This window comes from Dendrobates tinctorius, unplaced genomic scaffold, assembly GCF_039654945.1.
Source record: "Dendrobates tinctorius isolate UK_male_01 unplaced genomic scaffold, ASM3965494v1 ptg000265l, whole genome shotgun sequence".
NCBI lineage: Eukaryota > Metazoa > Chordata > Amphibia > Anura > Dendrobatidae > Dendrobates > Dendrobates tinctorius.
Genome location: NW_027361932.1, coordinates 12295559 through 12315297, shown reverse-complemented (window position 1 = coordinate 12315297; position 19739 = coordinate 12295559). Strand labels below are relative to the sequence as shown.

At 43.6% G+C, this 19739-nt stretch overlaps 1 protein-coding gene across 9 annotated transcripts in view; it reads left to right on the top strand.

Moving 5' to 3' along the window:
• Nucleotides 1–18784, top strand: part of PPM1F (protein phosphatase, Mg2+/Mn2+ dependent 1F) — a 74351-nt gene extending 55567 nt beyond the window's left edge. For all 9 annotated transcript variants that reach the window (XM_073559116.1, XM_073559121.1, XM_073559117.1 and 6 more), the window contains one exon: nt 16956–18784. In XM_073559116.1, coding sequence (XP_073415217.1) covers nt 16956–17323 — 368 coding nt within the window. In that variant the 3' untranslated portion in view covers nt 17324–18784. The remainder of the gene's footprint in view (nt 1–16955) is intronic.
• The last annotated feature ends 955 nt before the right edge of the window (nt 18785–19739 follow it).

The following is a 19739-nucleotide window of genomic DNA, read 5'->3' as shown; positions in this document are numbered from 1 at the left end:
TACCAGTCAGTGATTCAAACCAGTTTTAACTGCTTTGAACAGGTGTGAGTGCCTGCGTCAGGAATAAAACGTCCTGCGTTTTTTCTTGAGCTGCTCTGTCTTTAAAATAACCTAGTTGGTGCATCGGCATAAAAAAGCCATATACACATTCCCAAAGCGAAATCCTACCACCCTCCCCCCAGACTAAACTGTGTTCCAAATTATTATGCAAAAAGAGTTTTAGGAGTGATAAGGTTAGAATTTTTTTGTTTGTCATTTAAACTCATTGATGGTGATGTGTGTCAGGGCTCTTTTTATCACTGAAAGCAATTGCAGATACCTGTGCAAATTAGTTTGGCAGGTGTGTCCAAATAAAGGCAAGACTACTTAGGAAGGCTGTTCCACATTATTAAGCAGCCTACATTTTTTGCCAAAATGGGAAAGAAAAAGGATGTGTCGGCTGCTGAGAAGCAACAAATTATGGAGTATTTAGGTCAAGGCATGACTACAATCAACATTGCCAAGACACTTCATCGTGATCATCGCACAATCAAGAAGTATGTAGCTGATTCCCAGCACACACGTGTGCGTGCTGATAAGGAAAAATTGAGGACTCTTTCCAACAGGCAATTGCGTCAGGTTTAAAGAGCAGCTGCAAAAATGCCTTGTCATAGCAGCAGACAAGTTTTTGAAGCTTTCAGAAAAAATGTCAAAAAAGTATTAGCTGAGCATGCTCACATGTTAGTCATATATATTAATATGGTTAAATGCTCAAAATGTAATCATAAACATCAAGAAAATAGAAGCTCAAAATGATTTCAAGGATAATACAAAATTAAGCATAAACAATGTGACAAAAAGAGTGTCTGGGTACGCACACATGGAGGTAGGAGAAGGGAAAAAAGGGGAGAGAGATTGTCCGGAGTCGAGTGATGAAGATAAGCATGTTCACAATAATCATTTATGCATTATGTGACCCAATAAATTGTAAACACACCCCAGACAAAAAAAGAGGGGGGGGGCGAAAGCACTCCTCTGAATCTGCCAAACAGGGCACCGAGATTAAATCAATAATAAAAATACCAGTCTGATAGAAGTAAGGGCCTGTCAGGGTTAAATTAACCAAATCTGAATAGGATGTATAATGACTAAGTTCTAAACTACACTATTCAGAACAAGGTACTGACATAAATATCGCACCCATTACAAATAGAGTGCATTACCTTCAGACATGGTGCGGTGTGACCGTGGAGCAGGGAACAGGTGGCGCTTCCGAAGGCCTCGACTCGCGTTTCACCACCCTTGTGGTTTCATCAGGAGGCGTGATTTTAGTATCGGCGTCAGGGGTTTAAATTACAGCAGCTGCAGCGACTTGACAAATCGGCGCACATACAGCATGTTGTGCACCGCCCATGGGCGGGGAAGACACATACGCGCCCTCAGCGATAGGGAGGAGGATCTGCCGATCATCGTCACCTATCGTCCAGGCGTCGTGCGCGTCGCCCCGATACCACGGCGGGCAAACAGCGCATGCGTGGAGTGCGTCTGTGCCATTAGAACAAAAGTAAAAATGAAAATAATAAATTGGAAGTAAATAGGCGCGCTATAAATGCCCGTGAATAGAGGGAAGGGGACCGACACGCTCCCATAGCTGGAACAGGGAAATCGCTCCCACTCATTAACCAAGCACTGCGCCTACCAACCCAAAAAGGGGACATAATGTATATATGACTATATCGGGGCTAAGAATAATGAAGGGATTCTAGACAGAAATGGATTCTAACTAAATCAGATACCTATCCATATCAGAAATACAAAACCATGAAAAATCCTACTTATAATGTCTAACGTTATATATTAACGTCTTACTATATTAGAATATGAGCAGTACATATAGATGGAAACAGGCTATTATCATGGCCATTATAGAGCATAAAAACCATAATATACAAAGATTATATGAAGTATTGATTAGCGGACGCAAGATGTCCTTCATCAAGGTGCTCAGGGATATGAAATGTCCATAATGACGAATAGTTCCAACTGGTTACAACGAAGAATCCATTCAAAGGCAAATTGTCAGTCAGCAGCAAAAGCAGGGGTACAGTAGGAAAAAGGTGAGAGAAATTAAAACCCAATAAAAATACCCTGACATTTAAGTGAAGATTAAAACAAAAACAGAATTAAAAAACTAAAGAAAAGACTTGAAGCTGATGGCCTCATTGAGACCTCTAGGAGTGAGTGTATCGAGGATTGTCATCCATCTGGTTTCTTTTTGAAGTAGTCTCTGTTTCAAGTTACCACCACGAATTCCCATATAAACATGATCTATGCCCCGAACTAGAAAACCCCTAGGATCACAATTATGTTTGTCAAAAAAATGTTTAGGGATTGTTTTAAAAAGATGAGGTTCGGGACAATCTGACGCGTTTTTGATGTCCCTGATATGTTCCTGCACGCGTTTCTTTAATGCTCTCGTCGTCATGCCTATATATATAAGCTCACAGGGGCAGCTGGCATAGTATACCACCGCCTCTGTGTTACAGGTAATGTGGTGGACAATCTTAAATTTTTTCAGTTTTGAGGAGTTCGAGAAATCTTTTGATTCGTAGAATATTAGAACAAGCTGAGCATTGGCCACATGGAAAGCATCCCCAAGGTGGTCCCTTACTGGAACTCAGGAAGGGGTTCTTTATAGGTGGAATATAATGACTGCGACAGAGAATATCGCCCAGAGAAGGAGACTTCCGCCATGTGACAGATGGATATGGAGTCAAGTGTTGTCGTAAATCTCTATTGGTCAATAATATAGTCTCCTAAGGATATCATTGATATCCTTCCAATTTGAGTTGAATTTAGTAATAAAACGTGATGTATGATCATTGCCGTCTTTCACTCTTTTGGTAGGTTTATGTAGGAGCGTATCTCTCTCAGCGTATAATGCTCGAGAGAAGCCCTTATGAATATCTCTGATGTTATAACCCCTATCTTTAAAGCGGCGTGATAATTCGCCTGCTTGATGTCGAAAAGTGGCTTCATCAGAGCAAATGCGGCGTGCCCTCAAAAATTGGCCAATTGGGATGGAATTTTTTAATTTTGGGGGATGAGAAGATGTGTAATGCAACAAAGCATTCGTAGCAGTGCTTTTTCGAAAGATGTCCGTACGGAGTGTCCCATCAGGGCCTTTTAAGATCAAAAGATCCAAAAAGTCAATATTTTGTTGACTGTATTTCCACGTCAATCTAATATTGTAGTCGTTATTATTAAGAAGGCCCAGAAAGGTCTCCAATTGCGACGTGGAGCCCTGCCAAATAAACAAAATATCATCGAAATATCTCAGCCACGAGACAACATTGTTATGGCCAGGCGTGTCAAGGACCGTATCTCTCTCCCAGAGCCCCAGGAACAAATTCGCATACGAGGGTGCACAAGCAGCCCCCATAGCGGTTCCCTGGAGCTGTAGGAAGGGGTGGTCCTTGAACACGAAAAAATTATGAGTCAAAATAAAGAGTAATAAATCCAATATAAATTGTATTAGATTCGACTCCAAATTAGTCATTTGAAGAAAAAATTTACTAGCCCGTATCCCGTGACTGTGATATATCGATGTGTACAGGGACTCCACGTCGCAAGTAACAAGCCACATGTCCCCCTCCAAAAGAAGGCCGTCCAATCTTCTGAGGACATCTGTAGTATCCCGTACAAAAGAAGGGAGTGTCTCTACACATTTCTTAAGATGGAAGTCAATGAATCTACAGGCCAGTTCACAAAGACCCCCCAGTCCTGAGACTATGGGTCTCCCTGGGGGGCAAAGGGGGTCCTTGTGAACTTTGGGAAGCAGATAAAAAGTGGGGACTATAGGGAAGTCTGGCAGCAAACCCTCCTTCATCTTTTTAGAAATATTACCTTCAACCCCATCATCGAGAATATGGGCAGCTGCAGCTGCTGTAATTTAAACCCCTGACGCCGATACTAAAATCATGCCTCCTGATGAAACCACAAGGGTGGTGAAACGCGCATCGAGGCCTTCGGAAGCGCCACCTGTTCCCTGCTCCACGGTCACACCGCACCATGTCTGAAGGTAATGCACTCTATTTGTAATGAGTGCGATATTTATGTCAGTACCTTGTTCTGAATAGTGTAGTTTAGAACTTAGTCATTATACATCCTATTCAGATTTGGTTAATTTAACCCTGACAGGCCCTTACTTCTATCAGACTGGTATTTTTATTATTGATTTAATCTCGGTGCCCTGTTTGGCAGATTCAGAGGAGTGCTTTCGCCCCCCCCTCTTTTTTTGTCTGGGGTGTGTTTACAATTTATTGGGTCACATAATGCATAAATGATTATTGTGAACATGCTTATCTTCATCACTCGACTCCGGACAATCTCTCTCCCCTTTTTTCCCTTCTCCTACCTCCATGTGTGCGTACCCAGACACTCTTTTTGTCACATTGTTTATGCTTAAATAAATTTTGTATTATTCTTGAAATCATTTTGAGCTTCTATTTTCTTGATGTTTATGATTACATTTTGAGCATTTAACCATATTAATATATATGACTAACATGTGAGCATGCTCAGTTAATACTTTTTTGACATTTTTTCTGAATTGTTTTGGTTTTTCTTGGTATAATTAATTGGTCTAGAGGCTCCTCCACCTGACTATGTGGAATAGTTTTTTGGTTTAATAAGTTTTTGAAGCTGCTGGTGCCTCCCGTCCCCCCGAACAACAAGATGCAGGGTCCTTCAGAGGTTTGCAGCTGTGCGTAAGCCATCCTGTCGACCACCTCTATCCACTGCACACAAGTAGAAACGGCTCCAGTGGGCCAAACGATACATGAAGACTGACTTCCAAACTGTTTTGTTCACCGATGAGTGCCATGCAACGCTCGATGGTCCAGATGGATGGAGTGGAGGATGGCTGGTTGATGGACACCCCATGAAAACACGGCTAAGGCGCCAACAAGGAGGAGGTGGAGTAATGTTTTGGGCTGGAATCATGGGGAGAGAGATTGTCGGCCCCTTTAGGATCCCTGAAGGGGTAAAGATGAACTCCATAATCTATGTGGAGTTTCTAAAACAGCACTTCCTGCCATGGTTCAAGAGGAAGAACTGTGCTTTCCGCAGCAAGATCATTTTCATGCATGATAATGCACCGTCTCATGCTGCAAATAACACATCTGCATCTCTGGCTGCTATGGGCATAAAAGAGGACAAACTTATGGTGTGGCCACCATCTTCCCCTGACCTCAACCCCATTGAGAACCTCTGGAGCATCATCGAAAGGAGTGTCTATGATGGCGGAAGGCAGTTCACATCTAAGCAACAGCTCTGGGAGGGTATTCTGTCCACATGCAAAACAATTGAAGCACAAACCATCCAAAAACTGACAAATTCAATGGACGAGAGAGTTCTGAAGCTTCTTTCGAACAAGGGGTCCTATGTGCAAATGTAACATCACCTAGAATAAAGTTTTGACTTGAAAACTGTTTGATTTCTTTTTGTAATAAGCTGATAATGCTTATAATTTCACAACTGACCATTTTTTTGTTCAAAATAGGTTGAAAACTCTGCTGTACATAATAATTTGGAACATGCATTTTGAGTTTTATTTTTAAAAATATACTGTTTTCATAGGAAGTTTGTTTCAAAACATTGCAATTATACTAGAATATTAGATGACTGGAAAATAACAATGACTGCAATTCATATAGGTAATTTAGAGAAAATAGGAAATATTTTTTGCATAATAATTTGGAACACAGTGTATTTTATGTGGCAACGTTGTTCTCTTAAAACAAAAAACATCTCGGGCTTGCATTGCATGGACTTGGATATACATAACAATGTAAACCCCAAGTTTGTATTTGATTACATGCTTATAGATTATTTCTGGATTATTTCTGGCATGCATGTAAAAGTTTGGGCACCCATAGTGAAAATTACTGTTATTGTGACTAGTTAAGCAAGTTGAAGATGAAATCTAATATATAAAGCTCAAGTGTGTGTGTCCGGGATTGACATCCGCACCGTCGCAGCTACAGCCACAAAATTTGGCACAGTCACACAGCTGGACCCCGAGAGCGTCCTAAGCTATGTTGTGAGGCGAAATTTTAACCCCGCGCGTTCCAATTCACCAAAAAAATTTGCCCCGATCTACATAATGGGGGGAAAAGTGTGTCAAGCCCCGCCCCTCATTATGATGTCATAATGGTTGCCATGGCGACGCTGATGTCATAGGTTGCAAGCCCTGCCGCCGCTCATTATGATGTCATAATGGTTGACTATGGGATGGAGGATGTGTGATGGGTATATGGGCACTGGACTATGGGATGGAGGATATGTATGACGAGTATATGGGCACGGGACTATGGGATGGAGGATGGGTATATGGGCACTGGACTATGGGGATGGAGGATATGTATGACTGGTATATGGGCACAGGACTATGGGATGGCGGATATGTATGATGGGTATATGGGCACGGGACTATGGGATGCAAGATATGTATGATGGGTATATGGGCATGGTACTATGAGATGAAGGATGTGTGGGTATATGGGCACGGTACTATGAGATGAAGGATGTGTGGGTATATGGGCACTCGACTATGGGATGGCGAATATGTATGATGGGTATATGGGCATGGGACTATGGGATGGAGGATGTGTGATGGGTATATGGGCACTCGACTATGGGATGGAGGATATGTATGATGGGCATGGGCCTATGGGATCGTGGATATGTATGATGGGTATATGGGCACGGGACTATGGGATGGAGGATAATTATAATTTGCTATAACCACAGTTAGTTACTATGCCCCGGCAGCGCCGGGCTCTTCAGCTAGTTGCCTCTAAAAGGCTCATGTCACGAATCATGAAGGGATTCGTGGCAGCTCTGGGTCTGCCGAAATTTATATGTAGTGTTATTTTTCTTTTGATCCAGCAAAAGCTAATGTCAATCTCTTGCTGGCAGCTTCTTTTAGACTGGTCAGCTGATGTTGGTTGGTAACCACTCCCACCTGCTATAGTGTGTAAGGTATTGCACTATTATAGTACCTCAGGAATGCCAATGGAGTATAGCTTGGAGAATCTCCCTTAATATTAAAACATAACCTTTAGCCAGATAATTAAGGACAAAAAACGTAAAACGAACCAGATGTACAAGGTGCACGTGCATACCATTTCCCTAATAAAAATTGATTTGATCTCACCAATGTAACAGACGTTTTTCCACAGCAGGTTCACCTTTAACCTTTATCAGGATCAGTTATCCATGGAGAGGGGGAGGGTTTTTGTGTTTTGGGTTTTTTTGTTTTTTTTTTGTTTTTTTTGTTTTTTTTGGGGGGAGCAGGTGAGCTGGCCAACCTGTTTACAAAAGCTTGACGTGCCTCTAATGAAGGTCAACTATTATCTACGCCAATCCCTGAGAGATCCAAAGTCTGAGAACAGCGTCTGACAGACCATGGGAGAATTTCGGAGAGACAATAACAGGCGATAAAGGAGATGGAATGGGAAGGAGAAGTTTGCATATCTCTGGTCTGGAGAAGCAATAGAGTATAGTTCTAAAGGGCCTGTCACACTAAGTTATCGCTAGCAATATCGCTATAACTTGTGACGTTATAGCGATATTGCTAGCGATATCGCTGTGTCTGATACTTACCTACGACCGGCTCCCCCGCTGGTTATCGCTGATCGCGCGAGAACGTCCAGGACTGTCGTCGTCAGCTTCCTGCAGCGCTTCCTGCTGTGACGACGAGCGACGCGTGGAGCCGGGCGGGAGGACGCAGGATCGCCTGGTGTGACAGGTAAGTAGCGACCCCTATCCCCAGCGATGTCGCTAGTGAGATCTGCCTGTGTGGCAGCTCACTAGCGACCACTTAGCGAAGCACCAGCGATGCACCAGCGATCCTGACCGCGTCATATCGCTGGTCGGGATCGCTGGTATATCGCTAAGTGTGACAGTACCCTAATTGTAGGATGAGATGTCATTGAAATTTGGGACATGGAAGGTAACCAGGGGAGAGCAGCTATTGTGGCCTCTGAAAAGCTTTGTTCTATTTGTACCCATGGCTTCACCAAAGCGTGCCTGTACCAATCTATAGCTCTAGACAATATAAGCAGACAGAAAATACATTTTTATATCCAGAAGGCCCAATCCAACTTGACTTTTTGGCCTACATAGGAGGCATCGCTGGAGTCTAGCTGGTTTAATGCAGAAAGTTTGAAAAAGATATATGTGAGGGAGAACGTTCTTCTTAAGAATTTAACATTTTTCAAACCAATTTAAAATAAAGTTTAGACCAATCAACTTTAATGTTCTGGAGCAATGATAAAAAATAAAGTTTGAAGATGAAATTAATGTCAAGGGAGAGGGGAATGCCTAAAAACTTCAGGGACTGAGATGACCAACAAAATTTAAATGAATTCTGTAATGAGGAAACAAATTTCAAAGCAAGATTTATATTCAAAGCCTCCAACTTATTAGAATGTGTTGTGGTCAGGAAGGCCCTTATGTCGAGTTTTAACTCCTTAACGACCGCTGATACACCTTTTAATGGCGGCAGTTAAGGGTACTTGTTCCTCAGCGCCACTTTTTAACAGCACTAAGAAATAAGTGTGTAATGCCCCCCAGTGTCAGAAATTCTCCAGGATCTTGGCTACCAGGGGGGACCGACCCCAGTGTTGTGATCACCGTTATTCACGGAATGACGACTGCAAAAAAGAAAAAAAGTCTGATTTCCCATTTAATTTCTCCTCTGATGTGATCTAGCACATCAGAGGACAGAGAAATGGGGTCCCCCCGGTACCACCAGTGTCCCTGGACCCTCCTGCATCCCTCAGTGATGTCCCCTGGCCGTCAGCGACTTACGGGAAGAAAATGGTGCGCGCATGTGCAGTGCGCCTGCCGAGATCGGCCGGCAACAATAGGAAATTTTTCCTATTGGTTCATTTTGATCACTGTGATAGACCCTATCACAGTGATCAAAATAAAAAAATAGTAAATCAAATCCTCCTTTATCACCCCCTTAGTTAGGTAAAAATAAAAAATGTATTTCCATTAGGGATGGGGTTAGAATTGGGGGGTTTCCACTGTTTAGGTATATTAGGGTGTCTCTAAACGCGACATGGCGCCACCATTGATTCCAGCCAATTTTGCATTTAAAAAGTCAAACTGTGCTCCCTGCTTTCTGAGCCCTGCCGTGCGCCCAAACAGTGGCTTTCCCCCACATACGGGGTATTGGCGTACTCGGGAGAAATTGCATAACAAATCTTGTGGTCCATTTTCTCCTGATACCCTTGTGAAAATAAGTTTGGTTCCAAAGTAATTTTTTTTTTTTTGTGAACAAAGTTAAATGTTTATTTTTTTCCTTCCACATTGCTTTAGTTCACGTGAAGCACCTGAAGGGTTGATAAACTTCTTATTGAATGTGGTTTTGCGCACCTTGGGGTTGCAGCTTTTAGAATGGTTTCACTTTGGGGTATTTTCTGTTATTTTTTCCATTTCCATTTTTTCATAAACTCAAGTCATATAGAAGAAATTTTACCAATAACATGAAGTACAATACGTCACGAACAAACAGTCTCAGAATCGGTGTGATGCCTTGAAGTGTTACAGAGCTATAACCTCATAAAGTGACAGTTGTTAGAATTGTAAAAATTGAACTTAATGACCGGGCCAAAGTATCAAATTGGCTCTGTCACTAAGGAGTTAAGCCAATCATACATATCCGCCATCCCATAGTCCCGTGCCCATATACCCGTCATACATATCCTCCATCCCATAGTCCCGTGCCCATATACATATCCTCCATCCCATAGTCCAGTGCCCATATACCCATCACACATCCTCCATCCCATAGTCAACCATTATGATATCATAATGAGCGGCGGCGGGGCTTGCAACCTATGATGACATCAGCGTCGCCATGGCAACCATTGTGACATAATGAGGGGCGGGGCTTGATACGCGCACACTGTTTCCCCAGTATGCAAATAGGGACATTATGACATCATAATGAGGGGCGGGGCTTGATGCGCACACTCTTTTTTTTCCCCCAGTATGTTGATAGGGGCAAAATTGTTTCGTGAATTGGAACGCGCGGGGTTAAAATTTCGCCTCACAACATAGCTTAGGACGCTCTCGGGGTCCAGACGTGTGACTGTGCCAAATTTTGTGGCTGTAGCTGTGATGGTGCGGATGCCTATCCCGGAGACACACACACACACACACACACTTTGAGCTTTATATATTAGATCTGCGCTGAAATCTCATCTCCCGAAATCTTGGTGCCGAGATCTCCATCTGCGCATGCACCGCCACCCTGCGGCCATTTTCCCAGAGTCCACCGCACAGGAGGAAACCATGGAGCTGCCGGGGGCTCTGGCCTTTCACAAAATGTCGGCAGAGCCCCCCGCAACACTGCCAGACGCAGGGCAGCATCGGACACCTGCAGCGGCGCGGCGATAAGGTTTATATGCATTATAAGGCGCACCCCCATTTTTCCCTCAAATTTTGGGGGTAAAAAGTGCGTTTTATAATACGAAAAATGTGTGTGTGTGTGTGTGTGTGTATATATATATATATATATATATATATATATATATATATATATATATATATATATATATATATATATATATATATATATATATATATATATAACTTTTTCATTTTAACTCAGCTCAACTTTGTAAAATTCTGTGAAGCACCTGTGCATTCAAGGTTCTCGCTACACTTGTAGATAAATTCGTTCAGGGGTCTAGTTTTCAAAGTGGTGTCATTTGAGGGGGGTCTACTGTTTAGGCACAGCAGGGGCTCTCCAAACGTGATATTGCGTCCGCTAATTATACCAGCAAATTTTACATTCAAAAAGTGAAATGGCGCTCCTTCCGTGCACCCAAACAGTGTTTTTCCCCACATATGGGGTATTGGCGTACTCAGGAGAAATTGCACAACATATTTTGGTGTCCATTTTCTCCTGTTATCCTTGTGACAATAAAAAAAAAAAAAAAAAAAAATTGGGTCTAAAGTAAAATTGATGAAAAAGTTAAGCGGTCATTTTTTGCCATTAATTCCTATGAAGCACGTGAAAGGTTAATAAACTTGTTGAATGTGGTATTCAACACCTTGAGGGGTGCAGTTTTTAGAATGATGTCGCTTTTGGGTATTTTCTGTCATATCTATCCTCAAAGTCACTTCAAATGTGAGGTGGTCCTTAAGAAAAAAAAAGGTTTTGTAAAAATGAGAAATCGTTGGTCAATTTTTAACCCTTAACTTCCTAACAAGAAAAAATTATTTTGCATGACCTGATTCTCTGATTTAAAAGCATAAAAATTGAAAGTTTGAAAATTATGAAATTTTCGCCAAATTTTCTTTTTTTCTTCACAAAATGCAAGTCCTAGCGAAGAAATATTACCACTATCATGAAGGACAATAAGTCAGTAACTACAATAAGTCAGAATCAGTGGGATCCATTAAAGCGTTAATTACCTCATATAATGACAATGGTCAGAATTGTAAAATTTGGCCTGGTCATGAAGGTGAAAACAGACTTTAGGGGATTAACTTTAGGCCTTTTAGAGATCATGTCTCTCACCCATGACAGCACCACGGAGAGAGGGGATCCGCCCATCCTGGACAGGAACCTACAGATAAAAATGGCGGTACCTCCCCTCCGCATTCAGTTTGGTTCTTGTCCTTGATGGGTGACCTACAGAACCAGCAGAAACAGCAGCTTACCAAAGAGGAGATCCAGGGCTGTCCCGTCCGAGGGTTGACAGCGGGGAGGCCCCTGTCACAGCAGGGTCGGTTCCTGAAGCCGCCACCGCTGCAGTGGACGGGGGGGGGGGGGGCCGAGCCGCCGCCGCTTCGGAAAGGAGGCTGGGGCTGGTGGGGACCCAGAGCACGCGCAGGCCGCGCTATGGTACAGAGGTGTACCAATATGGCGCTGCCCCGGAAATGAACAAACGACTTCCGGGTCCCCGCGCACGGCGCACTCCTCAGACAGAGAGCGATGCAGCCTGGGGGAGGAGGTGATGTCACACGCCGGGAGATTCGAAAATGAAAGCGCTGAAAGTGCTCCTGGCTGGAAGCGTCCCGGAAGTGTGGGGGACAGGGCAACAGCAGGAGCCAGGCAGCAGCGACACCACCATCTCCGGCAAAAAAGAGCGGACAGGCGTGGTGACCGGTCTAGTAGCCACTCCACGCAGCGCAGCAGATCGGCTGCAAGGAGCAGTCACCATCCTTGGATCAGCCCGTACGGGACCTGAATCCACCTCCCGAACTGGTACCTGCAACCGCGCATACCTGGTGAGTGACCTTCGAGAATGTTCACCATTGTAACAGACTTCTTTTCCCTTATCAGGGAAAAAAGAAGGGGGAAAACAATGAACGGGGTATGCCCCACTGGTAGCAGAGCCCTACCAATCTCATGAGATAAGAGGCTCCGTGAACCCCGTGGACCTAAGAGCTGTAATCTGTTCAGAGGACCCCCCTTTTCATTCCTGACATGGGGGGGGGGGGGGGGGGGAGTTAAAGGGGGGGACGCCATAGCGGGTTCCCAGTCACATGGCTCGACGTCAGAGGAGATTACCTCACATACCTCGGACACCGGCTCATCATCCTCAGACGAGCAAATGGGAGGCCGTCATTGTTTTCCCCTAGAGGAGGTAGACACACTGGTAAAGGCAGTAAGATCTACCATGGGGGTGGCAGACCCTAGCCCTGATAGGCCCGTCCAGGACATAATGTTGGGGGACTGGGCCAAAAGAAACGCAGGGTGTTCCTGCTAAACGAGAATGTACAGAAAAAAAGGGGAAAAGCCGGATAGGCAGCCCCTTCCCTTAAGAGGACTTTGACAAAGGGGCATCCACATCTTGGGACAAGGCCTTGAAATCTGAAGTAGCTGTCACCAAGGCCTCAAAAAAAAAAAAAAGTTTGCACTCCCCTTTGACGACATGGGTACTCTGAATCACCCATTAGATAAAAAGGCAGATACCTTCCTCAAGGGTGCTTGGGAAGCAATAGGCCAGCTATAGCGGCAACATGAACCTCCAGAGCTTTGTGGTATGGGTGGATCAACTAGATGAATAGTTGAGAGAAGGTACACCCAGGGGAAAAGATTCGGGCATCTATTCCAAGAATAAGGGGAGCAGGCGGACTTATCAGCCAACTCAGTAAGATTATCATCCAAAGCGGCAGCCCGGTCGAAACGCAGCCCGAAGGAAGTTGTGGCTCAAATGTTAGCATGGGGATTTACAAGCTTAAATGAAGCTATGCTCGATCCCCTGCGAAACGAAGTTACTATTCAGGGAGACGTTGGATCACATCCTCCAAAGGCAGGGGATAAAATGAAGGGATGCCCAAACCTGGGGACTATAGCTTTTAAAAGGTCCTTTCATAACAAAGTTCTTTCAGAGGAGGTCACCGAGGGAACAGGAATGGGATGAGAGAAGAGGAGATAGAGGTCCTCTTCGGTAATTTATCCCGAGACAAGAAACCTTCTGACAGTTTGTGGAAGGAAATCTCGGACAGCCCTTGGTTATTAATTCTGATCGCCTCGGGCCTAAGGATAGACTTACTCTCTCCCACCTCAAAAATACGTAGTAACTCCACTAAGATCCTCTATACGAGAACAAAAGCTCTCGAAAACGAGGTCCTAAGCTTAGTAAAGAAAGGAGTCCTCCATGAGGTTTCCCTGCAGGAGAGGGGCAGAGGCTTCTATTCCCCTCTTTTTCTGGTGATCAAACCGGACGGCACCTTCCGGATAATTATAAGTTTGAAAAGTCTAAGCGTTTGTCAAAAAACAAAAATTCAAAATGGAGTCAATCAAATTAACCACCAAAATCCTGTTCCCACACTGCTTTAGGACAGTATTAGATCTCAGCGACGCGTACTATCACGTCTCCATCCACAAAGACTCCAGAAAATACCTCAGACTGGCGGTCGCTATAGAGGGCGAGATAAAAGGGGTCCAATACGGGACCTTGCCGTTTGGAATATCTATAGCCCCACGAGTATTCACAAAACTAGTAGCAGAAATGATGGCCCGCCTAATGGAGCAGGACAAATTAATAATCCCATATTGGACGACTTTAAATAGCGGCTCGCCCCTAAAATGCAAGGAACAGAGGGACAGAGTGATGAACACTCTACAGAACCTCGGCTAGCTTCTGAACCGAGAGAATTGAGGTTGGAGCCAACACGTTCGAGAGTTCCTAGAACTAACACTGGATTCAAACACCCAAGAGCAATACCTCCCGGACCGCAAAAAAGAGAGCGTCGCTCAAATGGTAGCAAGAGCGATTCAGAACCCTTCCATGACACTAAGAAAAGCAATGTCATTACTAGGGTGTCTCTGCCTGCCAACGGGCGGTCCAATGGGCACAGCTACATACGAGACATCTCCAATGGGATGTATTAGCCAGCCAGTTAGCATTACAAGGTCACTTAGGGGGCCGTATTACCCTAGATTCTAAAACTATTCATTTCCTAGCCTGGCGTGGAAACAAAGACAACCTATCCAAAGGGATTCCTTGGGTAAAAAATAAAAATCACACATATAATTACCCCGGATGCCAGTCCCACAGGATGGGAAGCATACATGAACAGCAGGGTGGCCCAGAGGGAAGGGGGTGGCCAGGAATTAGAAGCCTCCTCGAGCCAAAAGGAACTCGGGCAGTAGGCTATGCCTTAACACACTTCCTACCCATGCTGTGAGGTCATCATGTCCGCATATTTTTAGACAATCAGGTGATGGTGGCTTATATAAATCATCAGGGAGGAACCAGGTCCCGAGCCCTAATGAACAAGTCTTACAAAATCCTCACCCTATCCGAGTATCTCTCTCGGCACTGCACATACGGGGAACAGAGAACTGGAGAGCAGACCTTGTGAGTCGCACCATATTACGCCAGGGAGAATGGGACCTAAAACGGTCCTTTTTTCTGCAGATTGTAGAAATGTGGGGAACCCCAGACATAGATCTGTATGCCAACTACAAAAACAAAAAGTGAAACCTTTTTTCGTTCCCTAGTCCCCAGGGGGGATCCTCGGGCTCTGGACGCTCTTATGCTCCCGTGGACACAGAGCCTGATGTATGCCTTTCCCCCGATCATTCTCATTCCGGCAGTCATAAGGAAAGTCAGAGAGGATGGAGCGAGAATGATACTAATGGCTCCCTTCTGGCCAAAAAGAACTTGGTTCTCCTGGCCGAGAATGCTCTCAATAACCGAGCCTTGGGTCCTACCAGATCTCTCAGACCTATTGTCTCAGAGACCAGTGTTACACTCTCGGGCAGTGAACCTCCATTTAACACATGGAATTTGAAAGGGCACTGCTGAGGGAAAGGGGTTTTCTCTGAAAGCCTAGTTTCTACACTACAAGAGTAGGAACCGGTCACAACAAGAACCTATGGGAGAACTTGAAGGAAGTTTCTGTCCACCTCCAGGGTCCAGGATGGAATCCAGATTGACAAAATTCTTGAATTTCTGCAGAGGGGCTTAGAGCAGGGACTGGTGGTTAACACACTGAAAGTACAGATAGCGGCCTTAGGTGCCTTTTATAACCAGGATGTGGCAGGCAATTCCCTGGGTAGCACGGTTTATCAGGGCCGCAACCAGGTCTAGGCCAATAGTTAGCCTGAAATTACCATCATGGGACCCGAATCTCGCACTAACAGGTCCCCCATTTGAACCTATCCAGTCAGCTCCCCTTAATATCTTATCATTAAAACTGTGCTTCTAGCGGCGCTAGCATCGTCTCACAGGGTAAGCGATATTCAGGCTCTATCAACAGCACCACCGTTGACCAAAATTCTAGAAGATAGTCATCTCGAAAACTGACCAGGCATATCTACCTATAGTGCCATCACATTTTTCATAGGTCCCAAGAGATAGTCCTTCCTTCCTTCTACTCAAATCCCAGGAATAGGGGAGAAGAAAGATTTCACACCCTAGATGTGAAGAGGTGCCTAGTTCAGTATCTAGAGGCCACCAAAGGATGTAGGAAGGAAGGCTCTCTCTCTTTGTGTGTTTCCAGGGACCTCGGAGGGTACTGAAGCATCTAACAGTACCCTGGCAAGATGGATAAGGGATGCGATTGGCATATACATCCAGTGGGAATACCATTCCGGAGGGGTTGAGAGCTCATCCCACAGGAGCAGTAGCGACCTCGGGGACTGAAAGATCCGAGGTATCGATAGAACAGATCTGTAAGGTGGCCACCCGGCCGACACCTTCTACCTCTTTTCAGACACTATCATTTAGAGCTAGCCTCCATGTCTGACCTGACCTTCGGGAGAAGGGTCCTTCAGGCGGTGGTCCCCCCTAAGCTACCAATCTCTGTAATTCTCTCCGTGGTGCTGTCATGGGTGAGAGAGAATAACTTAGTTACTCACCAATAACGGTGTTTCTCAGAACCCATGACAGCACCCGCTTATTCCCTCCCTTCACGAGTGTGGTGAGCACGTTTTTACTGTCCGTGGAGTGTTTCCGTTTAGGCACGGTGCTTCCTGATAATAAGCAATATTATAATGTTGTATATACTTCTGTTTAACTAATCTGGAGACCCTCTGATGCTCTGTAACCAACTGAAGGTGGAAGGGAGGTACCGCCCTTTTTATCTGTAGGTTCCTGTCCAGGATGGGCGGATCCCCTCTCTCCGTGGTGCTGTCATGGGTTCTGAGAAACACTGTTATCGGTGAGTAACTAAGCTATTCAACTACTTGCTAAAATGTTCACCATAACAGTGATGTAAATCTTGCAGCACACTACTTTTCTATGGATGAAAATTGCTTTCAGCAATGTGATGATCCAATCATGTGGAAATAGGAGGTCCTCCGCTCACATTGATTTTTTTTTTTTTAGCTTACCAAAAAAAAAAAAAATCAATTTATCATTTTTATCAATTTATGTCTGGTTTATTGAAATTACTAACTATATTTGTGTAATATTTTCTTCTCTTTCCAGGTGATATTGACCAAAAACCCTATGTGTCTGGAGAAGGTGATGTGTCCTCGCATACCCTTAGTGGCTCAGATGACTTCCTTGTTTTGGCCTGTGATGGTTTTTATGATGCAGTGTCTTCATCGGAGGTTCCTGGCCTTGTTTTAGGTTACCTTCAGGAGAATGGTGGAGATGGACAACATGTTGCTGCAAGGCTGGTGTCAGCAGCCAAAGAAGCAGGCTCAAATGACAATATTACTGTTTTGGTTATCTTTCTTCGGGACCCTGCTAAAGTTTTGGAAGATTATTTAGCACATGGAAGTGGTGAAGGCGAGCCTATGTTTGATTTTGGAGATGGAGGAGTAGAGGTTGCATCAGACCATGCAGGTTGAGATATTTTTACTGACCTAACACTCTCAGGACACTTTTCTAAGGAAGGGTATTAGACTGTTGAGCCCATCTACACTTTATATGCCAGGAATTCATGTTCAGGTAGCCTAAATGTATAAATAATTGCAGAGATCTGTTCTCAACAAGTGATTTTTCCTTGTGGTATTGATGAACTTTAAAGGGACAGTTATTCAAAAAAATCTGTATTTACTATTCTGTATCTTAGTGATGCAGGTTGCAGCCCAGCATGCCCAAGCTACTCAGTATGGCGACATGAAAGAGCTGTTTATTTCCTACAGTTTGCCTCAGTATTTTGTTGCAATGGCCAACATATAAGTGCAGTCTCTCTCCTCCCACACTGCAAGTGTTTCATCACTATTGTAGTCAGTGCTGTAGGTAAAAATAATCTGCTTTCAGTGGAGGGGGGGGACACCTACTCTACATTCTCAGCTGTGCTATTATACCTGTTTATAAAGGAATTTATATTAGCAAGTGCTTTAATAATGAAAATGAGTTGTATGGTAAGATCGTTTAGATATTCAGTTTTGTTCTCATTAACTGCTTCTACATTCAGCCATAGTATAACTGTTCATAAGATGTATATTTAGTGCCAATGAAAGGCTTTGTATATCTCAGCAGCTCTTATACTGTGCCGTAATTGTAATGAATTCCACACTTTTACTGTAAAGGGTCACAATTGCACAGCTTTTATATTCACCTTAAAGGCTGGGTTCACATTGCGTTTTACCTTCGTGTCAGTGGCTTCATCGTGGCTTACATCTTCAACCCTGGAACACTGGATCCAGGATTTTGAACGAGTCATTGACTTTAATAATGTAGACTGTTGGAGCCTGCCTCAAATGGGCAGAAAACTATGTCCAAGATGTGGTCAACTGAGTCTTCCAGCCTGCCTCAAATAGGTGGCTAAGGTTCAAAATGTATATCTGACAACGTGACAGTCTGCATCATTACAGTCAACCCCAGTTTGAACATGGTTTTGAACATAGTTTTGAAGGCTGAAGGAAGACCTTATGTCCATCTAGTTCAGCCTATTTTTAGTGCAGCTGTTCTGCATTGTTGATCCTGGGGAAGGCAAAAAACAGAGTAGAAGCCAATCTTCTCCATAGGGAAAAAAATTCCTTCCCCTAAGCTGGGTCAATCATCTACCTATGATTATCACATACCATACTCCCAAATTTAGTTTTCCAAGACCTCAGACGTAAACACCAAAAGGGCCACTGATGTGAGGGAATTGCCAAGTGAACATAGCCTTAAGGGAGCCTATCGTGATGATTTTACCTCTAGCGGTATGGCTGTGAAGGTCCTAGTACAACAAAAAAAAAAGTGATTGTATTAGGCCGGGATCACACTAGCATAGCATCCAATGCGATATGCACACACACACCACTGGGCCGAATGCTATGCAATGTTATATGTGTGACCCCGGCCTATGTCCGTTGTGGCAGACAGGAAAAAAAGCTTTGAAACTAAGCCTGTATGGGCTTTGGAGGATTGTCTCTTGACACCCCATTCCCTACAAACACACACACCCACACATGTGTGTGGCCTTAAAGCTTGATTTCCCAGCACTGGCACATTAGATTACTACAATTTTTGCAGTACCACAATTTAACTAGTAAATCATTCTTTGCAATATATTTTTTTACTTTTTTATTCCAGGATATTTGTTTTGTGTTTTGCTTTTGGTTTTCTCTAGTAAATCATTCTGACAGGTTCTTTTTTGAATGGAAGATACTTGTGTTTTTGCTTTTAACCCCTTCATGACCAAGCCTATTTTGAAATTAATGACCAGGCCATTTTTTGCAATTCTGACCAGTGTCCCTTTATGAGGTAATAACTCAGGAACGCTTCAATGGATCCAAGCGATTCTGAAATTGTTTTTTCGTGACATATTGGGCTTCATGTGAGTGGGAGTGGTAAATTTAGGTCGATAATTTTTGCGCTTATTTGTGAAAAAATCAGAAATTTGGCAAAAACTTAGAAAATTTCGCAATTTTCAAATTTTGAATTTTTATTCTGTTAAACCAGAGAGTTATGTGACACAAAATAGTTACTAAATAACATTCCCACATGTCTACTTTACATCAGCACAATTTTGGAAACAAAATATTTTTTTGTTAGGAAGTTATAAGGGTTAAAAGTTGACCAGCGATTTCTCATTTTTACAACAAAATTTACAAAACCATTTTTTGAGAGACCACCTCACATTTGAAGTCACTTTGAGGGGTCTATATGGCAGAAAATACCCAAAAGTGACACCATTCTAAAAACTGCACCTCTCAAGCTACTCAAAACTACATTCAAGAAGATTATTAACCCGTCAGGTGTTTCACAAGAACTAAAGCAACATGGAAAGAAAAAATGGACATTTTAATTTTTCCAACAAAAATTTTCTTT